This window comes from Anastrepha ludens, chromosome 6, assembly GCF_028408465.1.
Source record: "Anastrepha ludens isolate Willacy chromosome 6, idAnaLude1.1, whole genome shotgun sequence".
Lineage (NCBI taxonomy): Eukaryota > Metazoa > Arthropoda > Insecta > Diptera > Tephritidae > Anastrepha > Anastrepha ludens.
This window is the reverse complement of record NC_071502.1, coordinates 114,591,067-114,610,124: the sequence shown is the minus strand read 5'-3', so window position 1 is coordinate 114,610,124 and position 19,058 is coordinate 114,591,067. Positions and strand designations below refer to the sequence as shown.

General features: G+C 32.1%; 2 protein-coding genes across 5 annotated transcripts; one reads left to right on the top strand and one right to left on the bottom strand.

Annotated features, from left to right (window-relative positions):
* The first annotated feature begins 233 nt into the window (after positions 1-233).
* On the top strand, positions 234-11,357 carry LOC128865767 (parkin coregulated gene protein homolog). 4 transcript variants are annotated; one of them, XM_054106100.1, is made up of 5 exons: positions 234-967; positions 1,074-1,252; positions 5,056-5,227; positions 5,420-5,569; positions 6,726-7,476. In XM_054106100.1, the coding sequence occupies exons 1-5, from the start codon at positions 718-720 to the stop codon at positions 6,767-6,769; spliced, it is 795 nt and encodes a 264-aa protein (XP_053962075.1). In that variant the 5' UTR covers positions 234-717; the 3' UTR covers positions 6,770-7,476. The 4 variants fall into 4 exon arrangements, with proteins under 4 accessions (XP_053962075.1, XP_053962076.1, XP_053962077.1 ...); XM_054106101.1 differs by lacking the exon at positions 6,726-7,476 and adding an exon at positions 5,980-6,132; XM_054106102.1 differs by lacking the exon at positions 6,726-7,476 and adding an exon at positions 6,185-6,538 and having other exon boundaries at positions 501-967.
* A 103-nt stretch (positions 11,358-11,460) lies between these two features.
* LOC128865769 (uncharacterized) lies at positions 11,461-17,871 on the bottom strand. The gene is made up of 4 exons (XM_054106104.1): positions 17,018-17,871; positions 13,515-13,658; positions 13,295-13,430; positions 11,461-11,654 (listed from the first exon to the last, which is right to left on the bottom strand). Exons 1-4 carry the CDS (start codon positions 17,178-17,180, stop codon positions 11,570-11,572), a joined length of 528 nt encoding a protein of 175 aa, XP_053962079.1. The 5' UTR covers positions 17,181-17,871; the 3' UTR covers positions 11,461-11,569.
* Between the last annotated feature and the right edge of the window lie 1,187 nt (positions 17,872-19,058).

The window sequence follows — 19,058 nt, the reverse complement described above, 5'->3', positions numbered from 1 at the left end:
TCAAAAAGCACTAAATCTAGTGTTAAGGTGGCAACTATCAATTTTTGATAGTTTTCAGATTTTGAACGGCATGAAAATATCGTTAGATTATAAAAATTGAACTGCGCACCGGTCAGTTTATTTATATTTTTATTGGTCGTTTTTTTTTTTATAAACTATAATTAAACGAAACTTGGTGATTAGTAAAGTAAATTGGTTGAAAGCAGTTATTGACTTCAACCGCATAAACGTTTCCTTTTCTCCAAGGCTTTAACACCATTGGTTCAACAAATTTAAGATAATAAACCGAATTATAAACCACTTCGTTAGAAGATCTTTTATTCAATAACTTCTACTCGACTACCGCCACAACAGCAATTACCTATGGAAATAAAAAACAAAACTGCATGCTTTTCTGTGTGAGCATATCAAATTTGTTGTTATTGGTTATCCTATTGAATTTGAACCTAGCAACGTTTTGTTTTGATTACCACCCAACCACTCGCTACGCCCATTCCGACGCTACTAACTTGCCACAACAATATGTAAATGTCGCGTTAGAAAATTCCTTAGATTTGGTAGTATAAAAGTTGCGATTACTATAACTTCAGTTTATTGTTTACTCTTCAAAGTGATAGAAGTACGCCATTAGACTTCCAAAGTAGATACAAATTTCATAAAAAAAAAAAATAGTTTTTAAAAAATTTAGTTGAATACAGTTGAGAGCGATATAAAACTATGTCTCATACGGCGCGCGCACATATCACCAAATTACACGAATGTTCCGTTCATGACCAATCATCAAAGCAACGTTCCAAATCCGCAAATCCACCAACGACGCACCCTTTCGTAAATTGCCCTTTGCAACGAACGCGTTGTGTGCCACCATTTTCAGTGCAATCACGACAAAAAAATACCGTCGTTGTGCATGGGCCGATAGAGGAACCAGCGGCGCCGGCTAGCGCACGCGGCAAAGTGAATATGAAAAGTGTGTACCGAATTTAAATGTTAATAATTTCTCAAGAAAAATTAACTACTCATATGTATTTTTGTATGCTTGTATATACTTGCATGTACATATACATACATTTCAGCTCTAAAAAGTAGCAAAAAGAAAGCAATTTCTACATTGGAATTGGACTTGCGGGGACGTAGTCCACTTGGTAGTGTTGGCCACAAACGCTCTACAACAACATTTCGTATGTATTTCGATCGAGGAGATCTGCCAATCAAGATGGAATATTTGTGTGGAGGGGATAAAATTGGTTGGACGGTGAGTCTGAATTATGAAAAGGGGTTTAATATAAGATTAGATTAGGTCAGTTTTTATGATATTAGTACAATCCTGCCTTTCAGCTAAACTGAATAAATTTAGTATTCATTAAAAGTTCCTGCTGCTTCCTGGTTCAAGAATTAAAAAAAGGGCAGAGTAAATATTTATTAGTTAAAGTTACTGCAAAGTCACAAAAATCACTGCGAATTCTCTTATACGAATATGAACCAGCAACACAAAAGTAATTTTTTGTTTGTTTTCGTTTAACGGTACTTTTTTAACTTAACGACGTAACTAGTGCTATGATGGATTACCCAACTTTTTCTATCGTAAAAACATAAAGGTCTCCAAATTTCAAAAAAAAACTCTATTGCATATAAGTGAATTCGGTTTATGTTTTAGTTTTGCTGATTATTATTATAATTTTTTTTTGCTAAAATATATGGTAACTCCAAACACAAAATATATAATACTATAATTGGAAGTTGGAGGGTAATATGGATCAGCTAAAGAGATGCGAACAAATGCAGAAATACAAGAATTGTTTGTGCGAGTAATATGGACTAGTGGTGGTCCAATTGCCCTGCTAGAGAAATAACGGATTTTAGTTACACACTTGATTATATAACATTTAATAAACTAAAACCATTTAATAACTAATAACAACAAGTACTTATCTAATTAATATTATTTATTCATTTGCAGTATCATTGCAAATGAATAAATATCCTCACCAACTGAGCGCTCAATTCGAACCACTGTTCAAGCCTACAAATAAGGTATTCTACATATGTGCAGTTTTTTGACAGAGCATGAAATAAAATTAAAATTTTCTAAAAACGGTAATATAGCAAAAATATCTAAAATTCTTGATTTACCAACAATTATTTTGCATTTCAATTTCCAAATGGTTAATTTTAAATTATGCATATATAATATTAGTTTTAACAATTCTCGAATATTGAGTGCGAGAGTTTACAAATGGTAGATTATCTGCATTTTCGAGCTTGATTTCTCAATTCATATTTAAAAAGACTGTTGAAAATATTCGTTTACCAAAAGAACAACTTTTAATGTGGAACTCTGTAACATCGATTAGTTTTGCGAAATAAAGGAGCAGCGTCAAGGCGCACACCACAAATAAGTTTCGGCCAAACATCCGAAAAGAGTGTAAAAGTACGTTCACATATGCAGTTATCACCAATAAGTCCACAAAATTAATCTACCCGTTCAAATATGGCAGATACCCATAATTCAATGATAAAAGGTTTGCTCAGTAAGCAGCTTTCTCCTTCTCTCTTGACATATCGGTTCCCTTAGCAAGACACTGGGTTGCTAGCTCTAGAAATTTTGAGTAAAAAGTGGAGGAAATGTAAAATTTGTAGAAAAAACATTTCATTTTCAAAATGGGCTCGTAAGCAGACAACAACTCGATAAGAGTTTTCATCGGTATGTTCAAAACTATGGTAGTATGACATGAAATATATACCGCTTAAATCAGAACATAATAGAGTAAATGACGCAATCCGAGATGGATGAGTGGAGAATTTACAAAGCTTTATTTCTTATGATGTTATGATTTAGACGGAAGTCATGTTTAGCAAAGACCTAGCATTTCTCAAAGTGTTACGACAGGGAAAATAATTGAATAGTCTCGTCACATTTCAGACCTCATTATAAAAAAGTTGGGATTGACGGAACTTGTTTCCAATGAGCCCACCTTCCCATGGATGGATGAAGTATCCAGTGGAGGCTTAGCAAACACAGTACCAACAAGAAAAAGCTTCTCATAAAAAACCATCTACCGGAATTGGCTTAAAATTATAGGTCCTTCTATTTGTGGAGAGAGGAGAAAGATCTCGGCAACACCTAACATAATTGTACGTGCGAATTATTTATTTATTTTTATCAAAATAGTTTCATATTGGCGAAACTTGGCAACTTCGCGGTCCGTTTTAAATTTAAAAATTAATTCACAAAATAAAATTTTGGATTAAGTGAAATAATTTCCTAAACTTCCATTTGTACCATTCGAATGTCACTATTGAGCAAACCATTAATATATGAATCATGGCAGATACCTATAAAATTAACAATCAGCTGCCAGTGCTGGTTTTCTACATAGAAATTGATTTGGTGGAATATTTGGTTTGTTTATTTATTATTAACGAAATGAAGAAAAGACAAGGAGAAGGAGCAGTTAATTCAATTGCCCAATTGGCTGCTAATAATAAACAGTTGGAGGAAATCCGTAAACGACGTTTACTGAGGTTGCAAAAAATGATGGCAGCAATACGCAGGCGAAATTCGATATTACATTTTTTAATAAGCAATAACAGGCCAGAGCGTCTATGAACACAGTTTTTTTCTGTAATATGAATGCTTAATTAATAACATCTAACAAAAATTTTATTAGAATTATGCCTCCAAACCTCTTTTCTTTGCCGGCGTCCATATTATTTAGTTTTTCTTAACATTCGTAAAAATAATTATCGATAATACAGAAAACACACGGTTGTTTTTTAAAAAGTATGGTTATAGCCTAGGATTACTTTATAATCTCAGATTTCTTGAGAGAAATTTTCTATGGTTTATCTCGCTTTTCAAGAGAGTTAAAAATATAAATAAAATTATTTATAGATTTGTATAATACTTTGAACCGATACAACTTTCGCAAATAAACGAAGAAATTAAGCGCAAATAACGGAAGAGTTAACTTTTGGAAGTTAAAATAAACTGGTAATTTGTGCCCCTGCCGCACTCCATTTTACCCACCTTTATTCTATAAATCAGTATTTATTTCAGTTACAGCGCCAGCTTTCGAATTCATTAGTTTGAAATTTCTTATCACGTTTGGAGCCTATGGAATATCCTGAATGTGAACCAAACTGAGTCATAATTACGGGATCAAAAATAGCTTATCTGCGAATGAAAGCGCCGTATCATATCAGCTTAACAGCGCCGAAGAGAGATAGAGAGGCAAAAAATTCAAAAATGAGCGCCTTTGTGTTCATAAAGTGCAAATAACCCAGATGGCTTAAACAAAGCCTCATATTTCAAAATCGCCAGCGCGAATTTTTTTATTTCTTACAAATACATAGCTTCAGAACAAAGGAAAAAAAGTGGTCAACAATTTTAACAAAATTTGGAACTAGTTTTTTACCACTACTTCTTAAAAAATGGCACATACACGTGTGTGTGTGTGTATTTGACAAGCAGTTATTTATAAAAGTACAGCAAATAACGGGGTAACTATTTTATTTTGAATTTAATTTCCGTTGCAAACGTAATGCATCACCGCCATCGCCCCATTTTGATTGATGCATAATTTATTGTAACAAATGCAAATGCCAGTAATCAACCTTTTATATGAACACACACACACATAGGCGACTAAATAAAAGAGTATAATAATTTAGCACGACAGTGTTGTCACATTTACATAAAAGTATAAAAAAAAATAATAATTCTTACTGCGAATTTATTGCTCATGTGGGCGTACTACATATACAAATGCATAATGCACTACATACACACATGCAGAAAGAACCTATTTTTCGCAGTTAAAGGGTACACACTCGCAGAAGCAGATGGGCGAGTGTTGCGAGTAATTGAAATTGAATTGAATATTTTCTTGCATTCTTCCATTTTTTGTTGCGTGCAAAGGCGTGCTTGGCATGCAGCACGAACGTGTACCATTTGCTATTGCTATTGTTGTAAATATACGTGAATATGGGTAGTATTTAGACAGTTATTTTTATAACATTTACTTAGTTTTTGTTGTTTTGGCCTTTTTTTTGCAGGTGGATATTGACAAACTCGACTACAGCCTCTACTTGCCTCTCTTCTTCGATGGTCTCTCGGAAACACAACACCCCTACAAGACATACGCTCGACAAGGTGTTTCCGATTTATTGGTTGCTGGTGGCGATAAAATTCATCCTGTTGTACCGCAATTAATATTACCACTTAAAAGTAAGTAAGTAAGTATTGGAAAATGTGTGCGAATGGTTAAGTGTGATCGCGTGCGCCCAAATATAGGCTACCGCAAGCAGGCGTTTAATGGGTGAAACAAATTTGTTTTGTTGTTTTAGCGCCTTAGAAACCTTATAAGCTTTGACAAATAATAATAAATTAATTGTGTGTCATTATTTCTTATTGTTTTAGACGCCCTTAGTACACGTAATTTAGAGGTTATGTGCACCACTTTAAGGATAATACAGCAGCTTGTAATGTCGTCCGATATGGTGGGGCCTGCCTTGGTGCCATTTTATCGACAGCTACTGCCAATGTTCAATGCTTACAAAGTGAAAAATGGTGAGTAAAAGAAACGATTTAAAATCTAATCTAAAAAAAAAATAATAATAAAGCGTCACAGAAAATGAGTAAAAATATTGAAATAAAAAATTTCGATATTCTTTTAAAAAACAATTTTGAAATGGAATACAGATTTCTGAATGGTAACCTATTATTGCGTAACTTTTACGAGAACACTGAGTTGAGGCTGTTTTATTTTATTTGGCGATTGCGCGCTTTTAAATCAAGGGTTGAGAAAAATTGAGCTTTTTAAACAAAATGATTATTACTATTAATGTTTTTATAACTATTATGATTTCTATTATTATCATTTTATTGTTTTTTTTTTCATTATTATTATTATAATTAGTAGTATTGGTCTTACTAATGCAATTATTATTATTTGTTTATTAAATTTTTTTATTTTTTAGCTTTGTTTGACATTCAAGTCTTGCGACATATCATTTTGTAGAGTGTCTCATTTCAATATTTTCAATATTACACGAAATATCAACAGAGCAGACGTAGGTTCACGAGCAAACCACTTTCAGAATTCTAAAAAAACAATTAAGTTATATGTATCAATACAAATTTTGCTATTAATTAACAATTTTTCTTACCCCTTGCATTTTTCAGTTCGTAATTTACATCAATAAAATTGATGTGATATTTGTTGCATAGTGATGCCAAATTTTTCACGGATTGTAAACAATTGTCGATGTGCGCTGTTTTGTTTTTTTTGACTATAAGCGCAGGTGAAGAAGTGCGCAAAAACCACTATTACACTTTCGCAAAATGAAATCGAAAGCAGCTAAATATTGTATTTAGAAATATTTTCAAACCTGTCCCACCTGAGAATCTGGCTAAAGCAAATAAAACTCAGGGGTGTTAATGTCAATTTAAAATAAAGTTTGTTTATTATAATAAAAACGGTAGGAAAATATATATGGTTAAAAAAAAACTATATAATTCGCTGCACTTACTTGTTTATAAAAATCTATAGTGTTTTATTGAAAAATATGAAAATTATCATCTCTAAGCATATTCAAATGCATTATCGTCTGTCAATTAACCCCTTTTTGTTTTTTCTGCAACAATATCAGCAAAGGGCATCAGTCTAACTGTATTATGGTTAATATTATGAAAACAACAATATATGTATGTATTTCTAATACAGTTGCAGATAATACAATTTACGCCCGGACACATGTATTTTTGTGATACATATTATGCCTTTACCTATACATAAGTACATATAATATGTATATGTAAGTACGCCTATATGTAGAGTAACCTTGTGCCAATAATGCAGTAAATAAATGCACAACCAGTAACTAAGGGGATAGGCGAATAAAAAACTATATTATAGTAATATGGTACGCGAGATGACTTACTGAACCTGTCTTATCAACTAATGCAGATCCCGCCGATCAAAGGCTTCAGAATACCAAGTGGTCCTCAACTAATTGAAATGACGTTAAACTTTGTTTTTGTACGTGATCACACAAGTGCTCAGGGTTATTACGATTTTGTTCACAAAACAGTTGCTAGTAACAGTCCAATGGATTTGAGAACGATATGTATAACAAAATGTGCTGCTCGTCTGTCTGTACACGTTAAGAGGAGTGAAATTATTGAGTCACAATCTCGAATAGAAATTATACTGTATGCGGATTTCCAGTGCTTACTCAATGGCTCATATTTATAATATTAATATAATATTGAAAATTAGTAAAAGCGAAAACTAACCGCGTCCACTTAGCATATAACGGTAATTTTTAAAATTAATATACAAAACAAAACAGCTTTCAGTAATAGGTAGAGCGAATTTCCTAATTTTTTTTACCCAAATGGCGTCGGAGAATATATAACACATTTACTGTAAGGTGTCATAACTCAATAAATAAAAATTGCGAAAAACTTCTTTAAAGTTTTCTTTTTATTATGCCGGTCTAATTTAAAGTAAAGACAAATTTTCCTTGAACGAGTTACTGCTAATAGATATCGTCACGATTTTTTTGCAAAAGAAGAGCTGGTAGTTATCTCTGCGTACTCATCCAAATTTTTTTATTTTTGTTTTGGACTATAATACTCTCTTGATACTAATTGGACAAGTGTGTGAATGCGTGTGAAATGATGAGATAGAATTCAGCTACCGTTCTGCCGTTAACTTGGCAGCCGAAGTTACTCTCACAACTTTGCTCTGCAATTTCGCTTTTGCGCCCATACAAATAACATCGGTAATAAATAAGTTTTAGTTAGAAATAGTCGAATTATCACTGGTGTAAAATGTTAAGTAATCCATAAATTTCGGAGCATGCCATACAAAGGGTCCTACAAAAGACGCGCCTAGATGTTGTTTGTAAATAAACAATTCAGGATTCACTGTTTTTTTATTTAAAATATAGCTTTTAATAATTATATATGAGAAATTACACAGTGTGACAAAAAAAAAAAATTAAATATACTTTTATGGAGACCTAGCACAACTTGTGGCTATAGAAAAACTAAAAAAAATGGTATAGGAGAAATTTCCAATACACCCCCAAAATCTCATTTTATGGCCATAAAACCGTTTTTCAGTAGGTTGATGTGAAGAATAACTCCTAACTTCGCCAATTTTCATCCGATTTCGAATTTGCTTTTTTAGTTCGAAAGAACAAAAACAAGCCTTTTTGACAGTGTGTTGACATTTTTTCTGAAATGACAACTGACGAGACTGTAGACGGAAGTATTTGGATTTTTTTTATTTTTTCTCTATTTTTTCAACTTTGACATAATTTTTACGATATTATCCGATATTGAGGATTTTTTTCAGTACCCTATTGTTATAGTAAATTTAATTTTGCGTCAAATGAGCTATATTTGACTGTAATTGAATTAAAATTAATAGAGTTGTGTGAGTTTTAAGATTTTTTCTTTTTTTTTACTACGAGATTTGGTATGCGTTTCGAAGCATGAAAATGATAAGAAATGTCATTATAAACACATAATATTTATTGGAGTATTGTGCAGTGCAGCATTGTACGGTATGGTACGGTGCGGTACGGTGCAGTACACAACGGAACTGGTTCCAAACTTAAAAATGCATTGGAAACAGCCCTTTGGAGTTTAGTATGGTACGGTACATTTGTCATTCTCTTCATCAGTTTTGAATACTTCTCTGTAAGAAATTCGATCATCATCATTCATCTTAAGTCGTCATCAACTAAATTCCATTGTTTAAATCGTGAAGCGAGCGTTTCAGATTGTCTTCCCGATAGAAGTAAATCACGAGAAAGATCTTGAAAATCTGAATTTGATACAATGTGTCGTTCTGAAGACTTAGAACCAGACGGTAAGTACTCTTCATCATCAGGTTTATTGTTATCAGTTTGATCATCATCAGCAATGAGTTGAACTTCCTTCAGTTCATGACCTGCAGTTGAGTCAATCATATCGTCCAAGACTACGGGGTTCTTAAAAGTTGCAACATCAGCATACTTTATGTGATTTCGAGTTTTGTATTGATGACCGTTTACGTCCGTTTTACAAAAATAACAATCATCTGGTTTATGATAAGGCTGATGATGCCACATCATAGGAGAATATTGAGAAATTCGACTTTTCTGGCAACGTTTTGATTTAGATCTCTTAAATTTCAATGAAACAAACAATAAAACTTTGACGTTTTAATAAGGTTAAATTATAATAACAAACTTCTTTTGTTAATCAATGTACAGTGTGAACTTTGGTACACTTGGGAGCTTTTTCATATTTCCATTGAAAAAAAAAGTGCTATAATATGTCAGATATTTTCGTAAGTTGTAACCAGTTCTGTTGTATGCAGTACAATGTACTTTTATGTATACATATACACTCCAATAAATATTACGTATCTATAATAACGCATCAAAACACGTCCTTATTCCCATTTAGCGTAAGCTATACCTACATACCAAATTAGTAAAAAAAAAAATAAAATCTTAAAACTCACACAACTCTATTAATTTTAATTCAATTACAGTCAAATATAGCTCATTTGACGCAAAATTAAATTTACTATAACAATAGGGTACTGAAAAAAATCCTCAATATCGGATAATATCGTAAAAATTATGTCAAAGTTGAAAAAATAGAGAAAAAATAAAAAAATTCCAAATACTTCCGTCTACAGTCTCGTCAGTTGTCATTTCAGAAAAAATGTCAACACACTGTCAAAAAGGCTTGTTTTTGTTCTTTCGAACTAAAAAAGCAAATTCGAAATCGGATGAAAATTGGCGAAGTTAGGAGTTATTCTTCACATCAACCTACTGAAAAACGGTTTTATGGCCATAAAATGAGATTTTGGGGGTGTATTGGAAATTTCTCCTATACCATTTTTCTTAGTTTTACTATACCTACAAGTTGTGCTAGGCCTCCATAAAAGTATATTTTCACTGTCGCACAGTGTTATATATGCCAAACAGTTCATGAACGCCTAATTGTTGAGAACGTCGAGATAGCAATGTTGAAAGTTGTTCAGCAATGCTCTGCGCTACAGCAGCAATATTTTCAACAGAATGGACTGTCGGTTCTTTTTCTATCCTCGACAGAACCAGTTTCCTGAAATTTTTTCACTAACCTTTGAATTGTCGGCTGATTCGACTAAATATTTCCACTAAAAAAATCACGAATTTCGCAATACGTTGCTCTTAAAGATTCACCATTTTCATAATAAGTTTAAATATTTTTAACACGTTGTTCTAACGTGTAAAATTGTATATCTGTCTACTTGACAAAAGTCAAAGATGAGATAAATAAAAGGTACCGTCTAGGAATTTATCATTACTGACATCTAGGCGTCACTCCACTGTCACTGCCTACTAACGGCAAATATGCATATCTCTACATCAACCTTCACAAATCTTGGGATACTCATTGCTTTTGACTTTACCAGGCATGATTTTATAAATTATGAAATTGCATCTCACATATAACATCCAACATCCATGGTACATTTATGTGTTACTTATAACATGCTATAGGTTGACATGTACATACATATATTGCATGTGTCGAAATATGTACCCCTTTCGACCTGACGGAAAATTCCATTCAATGGCGCATTTAGTTGGAAATTGATTGTCCTCATATGTAAGACGCCAGAAAAAACCATATGCTTTCGTCTCAAATAGCCCACAAAGTTTCGAATGTCTTGCCTCTCTCGGGCCGAATAACTGGCTGAATTAGGTACAGATAATTGGTGAAGATTTTTGGTGTCGCCCCGAACCGACAGATCAAAAGAACAAAATTACACATAAAAACATTTCCCTTATGAGAGTATAAACCGATGCATCGATTCCTAAAATCGCGAGTGCCGTAATTTGGAATATGATTTAGTCATATGGTATTTAAGAGCGTTTCGAAAATGTGTTAGTGGCCAATCAAAACTTGTGCGAGTGTGAGAGAGAGAATTATAGTACATAGAACCCAAAAATAATATATATGCATATGCGCTTGTAAAAAATATATACATATATATACGTACAATATATTTATGAGCTTTTTTCCACCTCTTAACAGTTAACTGTGGGGATGAAATTGACTATGGCCAGCGCACCAATATGAATCTCGGCGATCTCATCGATGAGACTTTGCAAGTACTGGAATTGCATGGCGGCGAAGATGCTTTTATAAATATCAAATATATGGTGCCTACTTATGAGTCGTGTTATTTGAATTAAAGTGTATATAAAGTGATTTGCTGCTTCCTATTTCATTCAATTTGTCCTATATATTTAGTATATTTTAGTTATAGTATTTACTATAAAATTTATTTATTACTTACACGTGCAATAACAGATTTTTAATGATGCCATATTTTTTCATTTTTATTTTCTTTCTTTATAAATGCATTTGTTATTAATTTTATTAATTTTTTTGCCATTGAATAATTGAATATTCATATGAATATTCATAAATATAAAATAATAAACGTGTATATTTCAGCATATATAAAAAATTTCGTAAGTTGTTGTACAATAACTATATAAATTGCCTTCACTTCTCACGTAAGTCCCACTCCTTGCCGGAGCGTAGGCCCATTGCTAAGTCTTCAGCAATGGCATAGGAAGCAACAGCAATGCTGAAAGAGAAATATAAGACAATATTAGATGAAAGGAATTTACGTGCAACAACTAAAATAGTATTATGAATAACAGTAACATTACGCACATAAAATATTTTTCCCCAAAAAAACAAACAAATGGAGAAACTTAAAACTTTATATTGCTACTGAAGTATAAAAGGTTTCTATGAATATTTACAATAATAACGAACATTTTCTAAGATTTTTGTTTTTGAATAACTTTTTACTAAATAAAACAAATTATTTTGAGTAATGGAAATTTTTATTTTGACGTTTACGCGCTCCATTGCCTGTTTGTTTGTATACTGCAACTGTTTATTCACAAGTATCAAATATGATTGCCGTACGACGCCATTTGCAAAAATTATAAATCTGCCAATAGGGTGATTTATTTCGCGGCAGCTTGTATCAGGTGTTTTTTGGGAGCTTGAGAATTTATAATGATAAAGCAAAACAGAAATAATCTTAGCATACTTTTTTTTATTATAATCTCGTAGATAATTTCATGCCATTGATTTTTTTAATATGATATCCGGCTTATGACCGCCGCGTCTACGAGGTACATGGTCCATTTGATCAACCTAATTTTTGACTACTTTTTCCAATAAATCAGGCCGTATGGCGTCAATGGTTAGCTTAAATGTTGCAATAAATCGATTGTTGAGCGTGCTGTATGGCAAGTCGCGCCAAGTGCCGTCGATGTTTAACTGATTCACTTTTCGAAACGAAAATTCAGTCAGCATAGCTCGATAGCGCTCGCCCTTCATTGCAAAGGCATCTCCTTCCTCATTTCCAGGGAAAAATGGACCAATGATGCCGCCAGTGCTCTATGAACTCCGCTAGCACATTTATTCTCAGCTGTCAAACGATAGTTATCGATATCGATAGGTCTCATGCAGCTAAAAAAAACACCCTTCTATCTTAAATTAAATATTTTGACTATCGTATAAACTGACTCAGCTGCACCTATACCGTTGACTTTAAAGAATTTCAGACTAACTATTTAAAAGTTCCCGTCAATGATTAGGTTGGCCCGGAAAGTAGCAATCAAATTCCAAAAAAAGTTGAGAATTTGGAATATTTTTTTTTTAAATCTTATTAAAAGAAATAGCTAATTAATTCTCATAAAAAATATGAAAACTTTTCATTTTTTGTTTTAACTTTATTAAAGATTAAAACAGTAAATTGTCACTTTTACCAAAAAGAAAAGTAAATATCATTATTTTTTAATTATTTGATGACATACTTTAAGAAATATTTTTAATTACTAGCTATAAATAATAAATCGAAAAATTTTAAGATTTTGTTTTCTTTATAATTTATATTTAAAAATTAGTTAAAAATGAAATGTGGAAGTCTTACTTCACTCAAAACTAATTAAAAAATGGCTTTAAAGGCTTTTTTAGCTTTTTTTATAAATATTTTTTACTCAGATTAAAAAATAAAAGCTTATAGTTTTCAAAAGGCAAATAAATGAGGCTTAGAACATTTAATTTGAACTAAATAATTTATATTAAAACATTTTGTTCATAGCATTCTTTTTTCTCCGGTTGCATAGTTTTGTCTAATTTCTGTAGGCTAACTTTTAATTTATTCCTTAAAAATAGCAAAAATTTCAAAAATCAATTTATACTTACTGCTGTTGCATAATATAGTCCTTCTGCGTAGATTCGTACTCGTTGCCTTTTATGTTGTGAGGGGAGTAACGATTGTAGAAGCCCCAAATTGAATTCATCAACTTATCATTATACTTGGCCGGCGTATATTCAGTCACTGTATGTGAATAAAAAATCAATTCCATGGTTTTCGTGCCTATGCATGCATGTATGTGTGATCACATAAAAGCTTTCAACTCACATTTCTTATTGGTATTAATATTTTTGGCTTCCCCTCTCTCGGTATGACTCTTCAAGCGAGCAACCAATAAATCTCTATCACGTAATTCCCGCAATTTACATGCGGCAAATGCTCCTTGCGGCAAAGCGGCCATTTTTGTGCAGTCTGTAAGTGGAAATGAGAAAGATCAAAATAATGCAAGATTAAATTACATAGCAAAGGTCTTTGACAGTCTTAACGAATAATTATCTTCGAAAGAAGAAAAGAAATAAGAATAAAAATTGCTAAAATGGGATGGGCTTAATACTGAATGCTCAGAAGTTGTATAAAAGTTGAAAATTTTGATAATATTTTTGAAATTTGTGTTAATTTTTTTTTACAAAGTTTAGAACTTGGATTTATAAGATTTACTAAGCAATGAAATTAAGAAAAAAGATGTTAAAAAATATTTCACTAGACAAATATTGGGAATATTGTAAAAAGTTGGAGTGACTTCATTATGTGGCCACAAGTTTTATAAAAGTTGAAAATTTTGATAATAATTTTTGAAATTTGTGTTAATTTTGTACAAAGTTTAGAACTTGGATTTATAAGATTTACTAAGCAATGAAATTAAGAAAAAAGATGCTAAAAAATATTTCACTATACAAATATTCGGAATATTGTAAAAAGTTGGAGTGACTTAATTATGTGGCCACAAGTGTTTGCATGTGCATATTTTATCCAAAGAAATGCCAGCCGCTCTTGGCATCCTCTGCGTATCATTTTCAAGAAATAAGCGCTGTTTGCTACTCATATCAAACTAATAGAAAAGGAAATAATTACCGCCATCTGCCGAAGTAACCAAAGAAATTCGATTGGCATAAAAGCGTAACTAACCTAGGAAAAGCAGTCACATTCTGTATACCGGAGGCTTCAACTAAGTCTTGAAAACGTTTATCCATGTCATAGAACTCCCATATGTCAGAGGCAAAATGCTGATAGTAAAACACAAAACATAGTAAGCACATTTATACGCGCTCTCTACCTTGAACGTACGTGGAATATCTCGAAGCTGCATAGCTTTCTTCAATAACTGAATTCTTCCTCTAGGTTCTTCTTCTTCTATTTAATATATTAATAATCTGTCCTTTTCGAAGGTAGCTTTATTACCAAGGTTACATAATTCTTACTACTTAGTTAGCAAATATGAGCTTAAAAACTAATAGTGAGAGTCAAATGTAATAGATAATTTCATTAAAGAGAAGATCACGATATACTTGAGTATAGTGGATATTTGGTTCTTAAAGTGCAGCTACATATTCTAATTACAATTTTATTTTGAACTCCAGCATGTCTGGAAGCGTGTGACCGGAATAGAATTTTAGAACACGTCAGTCGGTTCTACGTTACCGAAACGACCCGGATTTATATCCGGCCAAGGACTGTCACTCCAGCAGTACTCCCCGTTCGTATGGGGAATGTTTAGGCTGCTACAACAACAGCAATAGAATTTTAGAAAGAACAAATTCATCACTCAGTAAAGAACTTTAACCAAACAATGGTTTGTCAAAATAAATCTATTTCTATCTCACTAACTAGGAAATCATATTGCTACAATAAATTAAATATTATATTAATCTCAGAAAAGGCTAAAAACCTAAATTTAAAACTAGGGGTCACTTGGGTGAAGCCACGCAATTGATAAACTTGAAAAAGTAAGAGAGGCTAACACAAACATATAAATTTAAAAATTGCTAAATATATAAGTAATACATACTACAAACGTACATACATGTAACTACATAAGAATCAATGAGGACTGTAAAAAGATTAAGCCTTCCTATTTGGTAGTTCTCTACTTCATCTTTAAGCTTAAATGCCAGCCATATTTGCTTAACGCTGCTTTATTTCATACGATTTATAATAGGATTATCATATCAAACCTCTCTAGCATAATTTCCCAGGTTATATTAATATTAATTTATTATTAGCTATTAACAATAGTATTCACTTTATGCATTGCAGATGTGACAAACTGGTAATTTTTAATTGGCAAAAAACTTAAAAAATATTTCGTATTACCAACATGGGATTTTTGTTTTATCAAGGCTGTTAAGTAAACAAGACTTGCTATAAACATATGTAAACTCAGAGTTGCTCTTTGAACATGGAGTTACTCCTTGGAATAAAACCGTTTTCAATAAGTATCAGTTTTCTACCAACAATCCTGTTTTTGTTTGTTTAAATTTTTTAAGTTACTGATACTATAATATTAAAAACAAAAAAAAAAATACTATACTAATTAAAAAATATTAATTTTGAAAAAAGGTTAATTATTTTTAAAATCTTTTTTCCAGTATTTTATAGTGTGAGTTGAGTTTTATTACAAGTATTTTTATAGGTATTACAACTTTTTTTAATTTTTTTAAATAAATTATAAAATCTAATGAATATTGTATAGCCTTTGTTGCTGCTGTTGTTATAGCAGCAAAAACATTCACCATCATGTACGGGGAGTGCTGCTGGAGCGACAGTCCTTGGCCGGATATGTATGTATGTATATAGTAACTTCGGGTTGTTTCGCTGATGTAGAACCGACTGTCGTCGTTTCAAGTCATTCAGTTCAAAATTTGACAAGTTATAAGTATTCGAGCGTAACTCAGGCTGGGTTTCTATACCTGCTCGAATGTAAAAAGTTTTTCTGAAACTTCTAATTTTAAAAGTCGGTGTTCGCGTTAACTAAATAAATCTACTCTACCAAACGTTATGAAATTTTGCAGAGTACTTTTTCATACAAATTACCAGGTATCCCTGAAGTATATTTATTTTTTAATATTTATGAGTCTTACAATAACAAATTAGCCGATTTTTTAGCGAAATCCAGTTTTCTGGCTTCTAGGAGCTACGAAAAATTTAGTAGGACTAACTCGCGAAATATTTGCCTCAACAAGTGCATTTTCATTGTTTTTCAGATGAGGTAGACCGAAAAATACCGAGATTCACTATCACTTGCACAATTTGCAATATTTTGCAAAGAAAAATTACAAAAATATTGCTTCAATGTGGTATTTTTAATAGGAGATTGGCTCAACACAATCTGTATTGTTAAACGAAATTCTTAAAAAACATGCCATTTTGCCACGTGAGAGTATCTGGAAACTTTTTTATAAGCATTACAACAACAATAACAAGCCAAATTATTATTTGCATGAATCTGTGTGTTAAATTTAAAATATTTTCAAAACAGATATGAAATTCTAACAGGGGCGCATTATACCCGCTTTTTTTTTTTTTTGTTTTCGATCTAGATTTCATTCGAAAATTAAACTTTCCGATTTGGTTTGAATTAATTCTGCAAATTTGCTTCTTGGTTTTTATTATAACTTTATTTGTTGGTAAAAATAATGTTCGTTTTATTAATTTTAACAAAAAAATTTTCCCCCTTCACTTATACGAGTACACAAACAAACAAAAAAATTGTTTGCCTTAATTTCACAAATTTATTTTTCCACTTATCAACTCAAAAATAAGTTAACACATACCTTCACAAGTTTTTAGTAGCAGATCACAAATAATGCGCTTATCACCAAAATTCGAATATTTTTGAACTGTAAAGTCACTTTTTAATAAGTCTTGTAAGCAATTTCGCTCTCTTTGTAAATTTGACAGCTGGTTTGGATATTCGGCACTACTTATTACCACCATTCAAGCGTTTTTAGTTCAATACAATGACAAAATAATATAGCCTTGTTCCGTTGAGGGATAACTTTTTTTTTTTTTTTAACTTGAATTCAACACTGAAATGCACTTATATATGTGTTTTAATGTAATCACAATGCTTTACTACTAGCAAATAAGCACTTTGGCGGCTAATCTAACAAATTTGACAAATGACCGGTCATACATCTGTATGCACTTGCAAGAAATTCGTAAGAAAGCAGAAAGAATGCGTTCAACTATTGAGGTGTTCCAAACTGAACTGATTTTATTGGCAGTATGCGGCTTCGATTTATAAGTACACTGATCGTGTGTTTTAATTCGTTGATCGGTTATGGCGATGACGCAAATAGTATTATATATACATATTTAAAGGCGATAAACACCGTCTGAGTTGGGGCGATTGTCAGTAGCGATGCTATTAGTGCTCTTATTAAATAGAAGCTTATGGAGAGCACTACCAATAAGATGAGCTGTATAATCTACTTATAAGATTTATATGTAATAGAAATCATATGCATGCATATGTATGTATGCAGCAAGCACCCAAGCCATGACTCCTTATCTGTGGAGTATAGAGTTGATTACTTTTATTTTGCACTTTGAAATTAAAATAAGAAGAAAACTATGTTCACTTATTTTGATGTATGTAGTCTACTAATGGCACTTTTCTATTTTAGTAGCCATAAGGAATGTGGCGAAGATCACGTTGCACACAAGTCTATAAATACTTGATATTGATAATAACAACAGTTACCTATTTACAGTTACATTGTTCATACAAGTACTTTACAAATAAAACTGTAGAATGCATTGCGCTCGCTACTTGGTGCCTGCACCTTGTAAATTTCTCTCAATTAACTACTCCAAAGAACTTTTATAGGCAAATTTTATCTTAATAATAATAGTTAATGATGAAAGTTAAGAGAAAATAAAAGCACTTTCAATTCATTTGAAAATGCGTGTGGGTTCAAATCAGAGTTGCACTGTTCAAGCGAAAGTAAAGTAAGATTTCAAATGAGAGAGAGAACGTTAGGGCTACTCGTTTAATAAACATATGTATATGTGTGTAATACTAATAATGAAGTCTATGTACATTTGAATTAACAGATTTCAGAAAACAACTTCCAAATAGAAACAAAGTATTGTCACCGAACCTATTAGGTTAAATGAGCCTGGCGAAAAATATTAAAGCAGAGATATTAAAACAAAACACGCTCAATGGTGAACTCGTCATGAAATTGGCAGACAGTTGTTGTTTTTTCACGATGTTTATTGCAGCCGGCGAAAAAACGCAAAAGCATAAAAAATTTAAATAACCCGAAATAAAACAAATCAAATACATACAGTAGCGTGCAATAGTGAGCACATGTTGGGCGATTTAACTTTAAAGTCTCTGAAAAAATCTAAATGCACAACTTAATGAAACAAAACTTTCAGCATTTATTCGTTGCTTAATTCTTAAAATAACGGCTTAAATAAAAACATCAAATACAATGTAGGAATGAGAAGGAGGCGATAATATAAAAATGTACATATTTACTCAGTTTTGCACGTCTGGCACTCATGGCTAAAAACTAATAAATTTTAATAGTTAATCCATAGGGCTTTATTTTTTCTTAGACTTTTAATGCGTTTGGGCATACTTTCGACAAGATTCTCGATAAATGTGCGCGTATTTGGTTCCACTCCTGCTGTACCCGGTCCCATAGCTCTGTCATGTTCTCAAGAGCCCTGCGATATTTTCCCAGCCGCTGTTTGGTTATTGTCCACAAATTTTCAATTGGATTTAGATCCGGGCTTTGTGCAGGCCAATCTATTACCTGAAAATTTTGTTGCGACAGCCATTCTCTAACAATTTTGGCG